General features: G+C 39.6%; 1 protein-coding gene across 1 annotated transcript in view; it reads right to left on the reverse strand.

The window, feature by feature from the left end:
* The window catches only part of tenm3 (teneurin transmembrane protein 3), a 169,140-nt gene that overhangs the window by 110,091 nt on the left and 46,549 nt on the right, over positions 1 to 12,500 (reverse strand). Inside the window, exon 3 of the mRNA XM_080030178.1 lies at positions 513 to 774. Coding sequence (XP_079886304.1) covers positions 513 to 774 — 262 coding nt within the window. The remainder of the gene's footprint in view (positions 1 to 512; positions 775 to 12,500) is intronic.

Below are 12,500 nucleotides of genomic sequence, written 5' to 3' on the forward strand. Positions count from 1 at the left end.
GTCACATTAAGGCCTATTAGTGCAGAACTTGCGAAAAAGGAAAACAATGGCATAGACAGACGAAAAGTAGGGCTGTAACTATATGCGTATCGAAACCGAAATCGCAGTACCCAGAGCCATTATCCTTTCTCTATCGTCTTAAATCAACCAATCAGGTTTAGTGAAGGGAGCTTTTAAGTTTTTATTTGTTTTCTAACCTGATTTACAGCACGGTTCAATTATTTTTATTTTTCAAAAGAGTCATTTTGTTACAGAAAAGAGAGAAATGTTATATCTTTGGTTATTTATTTATTAATTGTGCTTATAATGTTATTTGTGTTCAAATCTGTTCCGGTTATTTATTATTAAATGTTATATTAAGTCAAATGGTATTATAAATGTTATTTAAATAAAATGCTTTTCAAATTTAAAAAATTGTTGTTATGAATCGAATCGTGGGTCAAAAATCGTGATACAGATGGTGAGTTGGTGTGTGGTCACAGCCATAATGAAAAGAGAGCAGGTGAGTTTACCTTGTCTCCAGAGGCACATTGCTGCCCAGCACCCAGCTGTCTTGCAGCGGGACGCTCTCCGGGGGCGTGGTCTGCAGCTCGGCTGGTGGTTGGCCGGCCAGCGGGGCCGGGCTTCCAGTGGGAGGAGTTAGCCGGGAGCTGAGGACGTGTCCAGCGTGGTGAACGGAGCCCAGGGATTGGTTGAGAGCGGTGATGGAGGGCTGCTGGCGGTGAGGGGGAGGGACCGGGGGCAGGGCCGAGCCGTGGTGATTGGATGGTTGCTCTGTCAACAACAGAAGAGAACTTGTGTTACAGTGCGGCATTTATTACATTTCAACTTGTTCAATTATCCCAGATTGACAAGATCGGACTCTGCCTTTGTTATGCTTTTTTGTTGCGTCTAAACAAAGGACTGACTGAGTGAAGCTCCAATTAAAAAAAACATCAAGGGTTCATTTATGTATTAACATCATTTTCTGTTCAGGGTAGTGGGGAAAAAATATTGCAAAAAAACTAAATGATTGAATTTAAAAGCATGCAAATACAACACTGAAAGGAGTATACACACTTGAAAACTTAGGGACAAATACCTTCTCCACAATGCTACTTAGTGTCCCTTCATTTCCTCAAAAAAGTTATTCCATCATATTCCACTTCAGATCACAAAACAAAAAATGTTTTACCATCCAATCAAACACAATGACTCAGCAGTACGAAAACAAACCCTTTGTGAACAAATCAGCTGGAGACAGAGAGACATCTGTGACAGACTCTCACAGACCATAACTGTCCTTTAATAATATACTCAAGGAAATATGAATTCCTTTGATGCAGTAATTGGGCGAAACATAAATGAATGTAATGTAAAAAGAAATCAAACTATGATGTCAGTTCAACAAAAGAGCAGTGACTCTAAATAGACCAGGCCTGAGGCTGCACGTGGACAAACAGCATGACATTACATTTATAACAAAACTAAAAATACAAACATCCAAATACATACAGTATCCTCTATATGTACATGTCAGATTGCATGTGTTATATTATCTTTGAGTGGTGACATTTGAATTAAGAATGGCAAAGTTCATAAACCATTTCACCTCGACCTTTCATTTCTTTTCTGTTCTATTTCAGCTAAGCCCTTCGGCGCCATTCACTTGACAACAGAGCCATCAGTATACTCAGTACCATTACATTTATGTCAGTATTGGATGCAATTTAAATAAAATGTTCCACGGTGACGGACACATCCAATGAAAGACATGTATTTACGGGGCACTCCGGTGGCGTAGTGGATTTAGCGTGTACCATATCGGCTAGGGCTTTTGTTGCAGTGGGATCGGGTTCAAATCCGACCCGTGGACCTTTACAGCATGTCATCCCCCCTCTCACTCTGTCTCCCCATTTCAACTCTGTACTATCCAAATAAAGCTTGAAAATACCAAAACATGTATTATCTTAAAAAAGATAGTCGTGTATTTACTCTATCTGCAGACAGACAGGTATTGGCTCTAGTTGTGCTATGTTCTGTAGTCAGGCTCAGGTGCTTGGTTTAGTTGTAAACATCCTCTAAGACAAATTGAAGAAGAGCATTGGGATGTTTGCTATGCTAATATCTGTCACATCTCCATGTCCCAGCCCGACTCTCTCATTCGCCACTGCCCAGTACTAGAGAACAGAGCAAGCTAAGAGAGGACAGAAGGATGGGGAACAGAGGAACAACTCACTTTCCCCCTCTCTCTCTCTCTCTCTCTCTCTCTCTCTCTCTCTCTCTCTCTCTCTCTCTCTCTCTCTTCTTTATGTCTCTCTCTTTTCTCCATATGCTGTTTTGTCGGCTTTGTAATTTCTTCACTTATACAAACCTTTAAGGCTAAATGCTACAAACACGCGCGCACACACACACACACACACACACACACACACACACACACACACACACACACACACACACACACACACACACACACACACACACACACACACACACACACACACACACACACACACACACCACACACACACACACACATTACATGATGTTGTGGGTGATGGTCTGCCTAATACAAAATCTCAGTGAGGAGGAGAGGGAGATTTCAAAGCTGTCATAGTGCAGCAGAAGAAAAACACCCATCCCCATGGATCTTCTTAAGTAACATGCATGTCAAAGGGACATCATGCACACACCAACTCTTTAATGAGTATCCCAATGTACGGGGCATTCATTCTATATTTAAGACATTAAAGTATAAAATTAAGATCCCACTTTTGGTGAATAGTTTTCAAGCTCAAATGACCAGTAAAAGTAGCGGGAAAAAAATAGATGCCTGTAACAATTTACAAATAGTTACCTCCAGAAGAATGACATTTATTTCTATGATTGGCATTATTCAAGTATTTAATGTGAGAGCTTTGTCATGAGGGCTCTTCACTATGCTACTGAGATCTACATTAACAGAGGAAAAGGAAACAGATTGCTTTAGCGGGACAAAGGTTGTAAAGGAGGGGAAAGCTATACACTCTCTGTGCAGTACATCACTTACATTCTTTGTAATGGAACTATGTAAAACTGGATCGTCCATATACAAAAATAAAATTGAAATAATATATGGCTGTTATTTTCCTAAGCCGACAGTAATGGGTTTGGTGGGGGTCTGGTCTGTGAGAGTGTCTTTGAGCATTCGTGTAAGGAAAGAAAACTAATTAAGAAACAATTATATACATAACAATTTGTTTATGTGTGTGTGTGTGTGTGTGTGTGTGTGTGTGTGTGTGTGTGTGTGTGTGTGTCCATGTTGTAGTGTCACTGAGACCCTGGTAAAGTGTAACGATGTGAAGAGTCCTAGCCTACAGCAGCCATGGCTTGTGTTTGAGCAGCTTCTCTTAATGTTTTAGCTCAGTTTAAAGCGTGAATGAAGCGGGTTGAGGCTCTTTATAAAACAATTATGTCAGGTTAAGGAGACGCTTTTCTTCTAATATCATCCGGCAAAACACAGTAAGTCATATGTTCTATCAGGATTTAGATTGGGTGACATCCATGCGTTGAATGGATTTGTTGGGACAAATCCTGGCCTGTAACTTCCAACTGTCCACATGTATGCAGGTTGAACATGTGTTATAAAGTTTGGGCTTTTTACCTTTGGAGGTTTATTGCACTGAGGCTACTTACGAGCGTAGTGCACGTCAACTGGGTAACTTTAATCTTTAGGTTATCTTTAATCATTCCTCCCTGGCTGTGACTGGAGCCCGATAGCGACTCCCTGTCTGTGTTTGTGTATGTGTGTGCGCGTGCATGTGTGTCTGTTGCGTGACTGCAGTCCTGGCTGGCACACATACACACACACACACAGAGGGATGGACAGATTCTGCAGACTAGCTTTTATCATCCCCAAATAATTTGTTTAATGTGTGATGTTAAATGAATGAATGCGTGTCTCCCGGACATATTGAAATAATTTTCAAAACTTGAAAAAAAAAAAAAAATGGCTTTCATTTATTGATTTTTCCTAAACGGTTATGATTTGCTAACCGGTTACACCTGTACACGGGCACAGCCCTTGAAGAAACATACTGTGACAAGAAATATGAGAAAGAAGGAAATAAGGGGAACAAAAACCTAGGTCACTGAAAAAGAAATAGCTGCTTCCATTCTGTGTGCATATAGTCACCATCCTGCTGTAAAGGAATGGCATGGACTAACGTTTTGTAGCAAATGTGTGAACACTGGGGCAGGATTTTACAACCTATACTGTAATGTAAGAGTTTTTCATGGGTGTGATGGACTGCTGTGTGGCGTAGACTGACATGTGAGTTGCGGTTGAGCAGAGAGGTGCTTTGTCAAAGGCATGGCCATTACAAGCCCTACTATGACTCTGTCTCCATCCCTCTATCGCCATCGCCTTTTCTCTTTTTGCACCACACTTATTCTTTCTCTTCATCACTCCCTCTCTCTCTCTCTCTCTCTCTCTCTCTCTCTCTCTCTCTCTCTATACATGCAGCAAGAAGGATGCTATGAAATGTAAGCTTAGTTCAAAATATATCAAATAATATAAGTAATGCAGCAAAATAGTTGGAAACATTTTGAAATTGTGAAAAAAAAAATACTGTGCCATATCTTAGACAGACATACGTATCTACTAAAAGTGCAGTACATTTGGTATTCACACCCTGTTCTCGAATGTTACTCTTCTCCCAAAATGTGTCACTACTGTAACATTGTAAAATACCATAATACCAAGAATTGTATTGACCTGTTAAGATGACATTTGCATCACCTTTTTTTCTAGAATGTTTTCACAAATATACACATTAAAATAACATATTTAAGTTATATTTATAATATTAATCAAAATGTATGAAAATTAAAATGCATGTTTCTTTGTAAAATGCCTGACCACACTGACCTCATTCGGAGTTATAGATTGATGAAATAAAAAATACATTCAAACCATCATTATAATGATTGCCTTTTGTGATCGCATTTTGTTTACCAATGAAGCAGTAATGGTGTGAGATACCACCAGCCCTACAATGTAAAGATTGCGGCATGAAACACAAGAGAAGACGTAATGGACAGTGACAGTAAATCAAAAGGAAAGGATAAGGCAGAGGAGCAGGTCAGGGTCTGAACTCCATCACTGAGAGAAGAATGAACAAGAGAGAGAGAGAGAGAACAGGAGGGCACACAGGGTGGCTATTAAAAGTTTTACAAGCAACGGTCACAGGAGTTTACAAGAGGTGAGAGAGAACAACATGCAGGTACAGCAAAAGAGAGAGAGAGAGAGAGACAAAGAAAGAGCAAGAGAGAGAGAGAGAGAGAACAGGAGAGAGTTCAGGAAAATAAAGGGAAAGAGAGGACACAATAGATCCCGGAGAAAGTAAGTGAAAGACTGTTGGGCTCAGTGAAAGAGGTCAGTTAGTAGTTTAAAAGCCGTGGTTCATGGAGCGTGAAAACTCATTCCACCTCTGGACTCCCAGTGAGGAGAGGGGAGTGAGGCCGGGCTCTGTACCCAGCCACGGACTGCCTCTGTGGGGCATGGAGGTGGACCGAGCTCCTCACACCATGGGGGGGCTGCAGCGATGTACTGAAGGTGGGAACATGCTTTTGTATTAAACTGCTTTTCCACCAACATCACTGCAAGGAACTTTTTTAGTTCCAGGTTCTCCTCTGGTGTTTGTCTGTGTTTCCCACCGCAGCACTGGACCGTACTTTCTATGATGCCTTTCATTTACAAAACGTATACGTGCACACATACATTCTGCTGGTATGATGTCAATATGACAGACAACAGATCATTTCTCTATGTTAGCAAAAAGACGGCATGTCTCAGGGAAAGAAAAAGAGGATATAAACATATGTGGATGTGTGGTGCGGTCCGGGCCTTACTAGTATATAGAACAGTCACGTTGTGCTGTTGCTAATCTCTCTGTATTACATCTCAAATGGATTCATCTGGCCTATCCTCCTAATATCCTATCCTATGGTTATGATCCCCCAAGGTTATCAACAAACATGTTCCAGTCAAATGTGAACTTAAGGGACAGACCTATAGAAGATACATTCTGCAGCACTCTTTGGTCTAGACTTTCAGAAGAGAACGTCCATTCACTAAACATGAGCTGCCATGGAACCTGTCTGTCTGCTCAACTGTTTCAGAGCTGTGCGACCAATAAGCTTAAATATGTGTGATTATAAGGCTATCGTTTACTCAGCAACACACGCCAACAATACGCTTTCTATGTGCTCAATCATCCATTCTAGACTCTCCTCCCTTTGAGGTCTGGGCAGTTACATGTCACATGTTATGAACTGGTCAGACAAAGTTATGGGAAAGTAATCCGGGTAGTGCATTTGTAAAATATAGAAAAGTTATTTCACAAGAGAGAATATTTGTTGGCCATCATCACTAGTGCTCTGTTGCTGCTGGCTTATGGCTCGTTCAAAACCACATCAGGAAGAAAGTGTGGTGCGGCGGTCTTGAAAAAGTCTGGAACGCTCAAATGTATTTTGATTGCATTTTTGTATTAATCTTCTCCTATATTTTCTGCTTATCCTTCTAACTCGGTTCAACTTCACCATCGTGAGATACATGATTATGAAACATGCCTTATACCTGAACCATATGATTATTATGAATATACTTTAAACTGCATATGGGAAAATGCACCATGCTTTTTAAAAAAGGTGAAGGAAGGGAGTGAACCAGTGAGGGATCCTCTCATATCTTCACTGTAGAACCGGCTGAACTATACTTGAACTTGAACCTTTGATTTATACTAGTATGAAAGAGGATAGACAAAACATCTCACAATGGCATAGTGCTTGAAAAAAACAATGTTTTGCCTGCCGAGTCTCGCCTTGAAATGAACAAATGGCGGAGGGTTGTATCAAATTGATGTATCGTGTGTCTATTTAGGTAGAGGAATGTCAGTGATGCTCTTGGCCCAACTTGATATTTGCATTAGTTGATGTTAGTGTTGGAATCAAACTTATAATGATGAATAAGGTGACAGAGGAACTGTTGATGAAAAGAAAAGAAAAGAAAAGAAAAGAAAAGAAAAGAAAAGAAAAGAAAAGAAAAGAAAAGAAAAGAAAAGAAAAGAAAAGAAAAGAAAAGAAAAGAAAAGAAAAGAAAAGAAAAGAAAAGAAAAGAAAAGAAAAGAAAAGAAAAGAAAAGAAAAGAAAAGAAAAGAAAAGAAAAGAAAAGAAAAGAAAAATGGGGAAGTTTAGGGATTCTCTGCAAGGCCGGCAAGATAAACACTACAGTGAATGAGAGGCCTCACATGTAATACATACTGTGTGTGTCTGCATGTGTCTGCGTGCGTGCGCGTGTGTGTGTGTGCATATGCGTGTGTGTGTGTGTGTTTGCGTGTGTGTGTATCTGTGTGTGTGTGTGTCATGGTAGTGTTCTATGTCCGCTCAACCCTTTCTCCCCCAGTAACTCCTGTTCTAAAACTCCTGTGCTGTAAAATTGCTGTTTTCATGGCTTTCTGCATGTGACAATACACATCACCTTTGGAAGAGAAAGAGACGCAGAGAGAGAGAGAGAGAGAGAGAGAGAGAGAGAGAGAGAGAGAGAGAGAGAGATAGGTAGAGCTAGGCAGAGCCAGATGTAGAGAGAGAGAGAGAGAGAGAGAGAGAGAGAGAGAGAGAGAGAGGGAGTGTGGCCACGGGAAGGTTTTAAGGCAACGTGAAAGAGCATGAAAAGAAAAAGACACACAATGGGATGGTAACAAAGAGGAGGGACTGTGAGATGGGTAGAGGAGGAGAGAGTGTGCATGTACAACAACAGGTCAACACAAGCTGACAGTTAGTGCTCTAAGACTATTTTAACGCCAGCATTAGCATTACTGTAATCCTCTTAGACACAGCCCTGGGATAGGGATTTCACTACATGCAATTAAACAAGTCACTTAAGCTACCACTAGTCTGCATCTTATTGAAAAAAAAAGTGAAGGCACACACTCTATATTTAATATACTTAGCTAGATGAATGTCTGGTCTTATTATAGACAGTGACTCAGCACTTGAAGAGTTTATTTTGAGAATGTGTGAACCTAGACCTCCCTGTTCATACTACAGTAATGGAAAGTGACATCACATGTTGTTACTGCTGTACTAACACATTTCCTGTTTAGAAAGATTAATTATGCGCTTTTATTTGAATAATTTGAAATATTGATTCCAGCAAGCTTCAGTTTGTTTAAATATACGTAGACTACAAACTAAGTGCAATCACATTGCTGTGTGTATACATATTTATCCCAGGCATGAGACTAATAGGACAGAGGTCACCTTTTGGAGGCAGACACACTTTGTCCTTTTTATGAATGAAACTCAATATTCTATCCTCCACAGCAGACAGCTGTACTAATAACAGCTGAACCTCCCTACTATGACCTCCACACACACACAAGCACGCGCACACGCATGCATGCACGCACGCACGCACACACACACACACACACACACACAACTAAACATGCGTTTAGTTTATTCACATCAGTGGCTATGATTTATGGGGGATGAAGTTCTCAACACAATCCTAAAACAGCTACCTCTCTGTTATTTACTAAATCCTATATACCCATACATATTCATCTCTGTGTTTCTCCACTCTACCAGTGATTCAACAACTGTTGGTTTCAGCAGGCCCATATCCACATCTAATGAACCATGAGACACACATAGAAAGAAAGCAGAAAATCAGGATTATCTGTGTGCATGGTATAACTACTTTTGTCTGTCTGTCTGTCACTTCCATTTCTCCCCGTGCAGCAGTGATGGCCAGAGGAGGTGAACGAATGGGAGCAGAGGCCATTATATCTAGTGAAAGCTCTCTTCACACAGTAAGAGGCTGAAGGAAAACCTTTGACTTAGATTCCAATATAGTATAGCATATTGTATAGAGGTTATAAGGAACACAGGCAGCTAATATAATAACTATCAATTATTGAGCTGTGTAAAAGGGGTATAAGATTAAATAAGTGTATACTTCTTCCTAAGATTAAATAAGTGTATACTTCTTCCAACCCCTTTTCAGGCATATCAATTCAATTATGTAATTCATTTTTTGTGAAACCATTTTAAACATAATTTTTGTTTATTGTATTTTCGTGCTTTTAATTTTGTTTTGTATTTTTGATTGGTCTGACATACATTGAATCAATCAATCAATCAATCAATCAATCAATCAATCAATCAATCAATACCATTACATTAGAAGGTATATAAACTGACTTTTAGCAGACATTCGGTCATACATTTAAATGTGTGTAAATCTACAGTGTAACTGGTGTTATGGATACTTCCTTTGCTGGTTTTGTTTTTATTCAAAATGTTGAATAATGAATAAAACTGAAAGGACACCTGCACAGTTTGCATACAGTTAATACACTGAATAATTAAGATTAAAAGGCGTTTCCCCATGTGAAGTAAACATTAACTTAACTCTGCCGTTAGGAATGAGTTGGCCTCAAAATCATTTTCTCTGAGCTGCACAGCTGTGACAAGTGAACCTACTAAGTCATTGTTTCAATGGTCTGTACCCTAAACCCCCAACAATAGAATGAATCAGGTCAAATGAAATGCTATCCACTATGCTGCAACATACATCCTGTGTATATATGTACGGTTACATTTCAAGTCTGTTTCCAATTCATTCATCTTGAATTGTAATGTGTTTGTTTTAAATGCTGAGTTAAACTTTTTGTCCTTGGCAGTATTTTTCTTATTTTCGAGGGCTTGGTGCAAAAGGGGCGTAAGTGACATTTTCAGAATTTTACAGGAGAGCAAAAACAAACTTTTTATTTATTGTAAATATTTAATAAAAAACAGCATATTGAAGCAATCTCTACTTTAATAGAGATTAGGCTTCAAGGAATTCATATTTGTAAAAAAAATCAAAAATCAAAAAAAAATATTTATAAAAAATAAATTCAAAAATAAAGTGTTTATTTTAGTGCTCATATTTTCTCCATCATATGTGGCTATATCAGGTTCTCCAAACATATTCAAAACACTTTTTCTGTAGTATAAATGTTGGTCTTTTCTGCAATCCCTCCATATTGTCAGCTCTTTTAGCCTATTTATGATGCACTTACACCTTTTGTGCGCCAAGCCTGGTGCACTTACGCCTTTTTTGCACCAAACTCAACTGAAGGTTTTCACTTACGCCTTTATGTTTTCAGCCTTTATTTCAAAAAGTAAAATGTTAACTGACGTTATTCTTTTACCATTTGATAGAACTTATCAAGACCTTTAAAATTATATATAAAAGTCATTTTCGCAAAATATGTCACTTACGCCCCTTTTGCTCCAAGCCCTCGTTTTGTAAAGTACAATTTACCAGCTCCACAAAACTCTCTCTGTGTTCCTCAGTATGGCAGTGTATATAACCTGGTGCACGACCCTGGCGCTAAGAAGCTCATGAAGCACCCACAAAATGCTTCAGTTGTTGATTCTACCGCTAAGAAAAAAACCTGGACCTACAGCAGAAGGTATAAAATCCATGCACCATCAAAAAAGAATGACTTCTTGTAGATGCACAGTGTTGTTGTAGTTACTCAGAAATCCTCATGGGGCCGACAAAAGTTACGCACTATAGATTTTAATGCACCAGCAGGAAGATTATTTTTTCAAAATCGGTTGACTCAAATCTTATCATTGCTTAGCATCGCTGTGGTACTGTGGCTCAACTCAAACTTGATAGAGAATAAAGAGGCAAAGACAGGGAAGGGACTAAATGATGAAAGCAGAAAAAGCAGAATGGAGAAGAGATAAAGCATGAGATTACATATCCTAACCTTTTTAGAAATGATACTGGATAAATTCCCCCCTTCCCTCTAACTTTGGCATGCCTTGATGTCCACCTTTCCTTTCTCTTTCCCCCATCATCTCTGCCCACCTGCCCTGTCTCACTGTGCTGTGCTCTCAGCTCTATGGTCCATGCAGCTGCAGCCTCTCTCTCTCTCTCTCTCTGGCTCTCTCTCTCTCTCTCTCTGGCTCTCTGTCTGTTTCTCCATCTCTCTCTCTTTCTCTCTGTCTGACTCCCTCTCTCTCTGGCCAAGTCGTTAATATGGAGGACTGTGTTTCCGCTAAGCTACCGGCTCTCTTTCTATTTGACTCTGTCATCTGCTCTCACTCTTTATCCTTTTTTGTTCCCTTTCAACCACCAGCATTTTCTTTTTTTATTACTAAATATATAATTTGATTTATTGGGGGTGAATATCAAGCGATGATAATGAAGTATTACATGAAATGAAATTATGAAAACAACCAAAGCAGAAGTGCCAAGGCTACAAGGTCCACACATACTGACAATATTGCTATTATTAGAACTAACAGCACAAAGTCTAAAACAGAATTTTGCCAGGATTTCAAGATGAGAGGATGTGGGACCCATTAATACCAAAACATTGTTTTCCCCCATTGGGACCACACTGTAACCAGAACAAAACACTACATTGTTTTTTTATAAATGTTTGCATTTTCTGACAAGCAACATCTCATCCATGAGAGTACTGACAGTTCTACACAGTCAAAACAATGGCAATGTGATCACACAACTGGTGATTATATTCTGTAGGAGAGGGGAAAGTATTGTGACATACAGTATTAGCAACAACAAAAATATATATTAGCGGTGTCTGAGGTGGAAGGCTGTGAACTCAGGTCTCTGCTATTCATGATTTGTCTTCCAATCTTGTGCACACTCTTCTCCTAGGCTTTGCCAAAGTAGTTTATGTTTCCACAGAGGGGTCAAGACCAGAATGACGTTAAGGAAGAATTTTTTGTAAGGTTCATGAGAACATTTCTGGAATGCTATTAAGAATATTTACATTTAGAATAGATGACCTGTCACTTGTAATTTCTATACAAAGAAAGGTTCTGGCCTGGTCATCGTACTTCATTTCATTTTTACAGTAGGTCTAGAATCGCTCAATTGACAAACGTTAACTCACTTGAAGGCGGGTGTCTGTTGAAGTTTAAAACTATTGGATCTGCCCAGTGCCACTCTGGATCTGCCAACCAACTCGCATAACGTTTGGTCATGACGTATGCCATGCGCTGGCTTCTGAGCCACTCCCTGTGTTCGCTGATTGGACCGGCACAAATCTCTCTGGAGAAAACCTAAGAATATATCGCAGGCCCAGACTGACTACTGAAGGGAAATTAAAATTGAGTGGAAGTACGTAGGCAGGCGGTGCCAGGCTACAAAGGTTACGGTGAATAGTACACACCATTGATAGCCAGGACAAACTTGTTGTGATAGCTCTGTATCTATCAGGTGTGTGGTGCTCAGGCTTGTTTTGACCTATTTTTCTTCCCAGGCTTGAGACAGGCTTTCCTTACAGAGATGTGTTAGTCAATATGTGTTCTAACTGCTGGAGGTATAGTGCTGAAATCAATTCCTCCGAGTGCAAGTCAAGAGCAAATACATTCACGCCAAAATGACATCATCATTTATCTTGCTTTGGACATGACATTTTCAAACCGGGCCACGTGCAGTG

The sequence above is a fragment of the Ammodytes marinus genome (assembly GCF_949987685.1).
Source record: "Ammodytes marinus genome assembly, chromosome: 6".
NCBI classification, from domain to species: domain Eukaryota; kingdom Metazoa; phylum Chordata; class Actinopteri; order Uranoscopiformes; family Ammodytidae; genus Ammodytes; species Ammodytes marinus.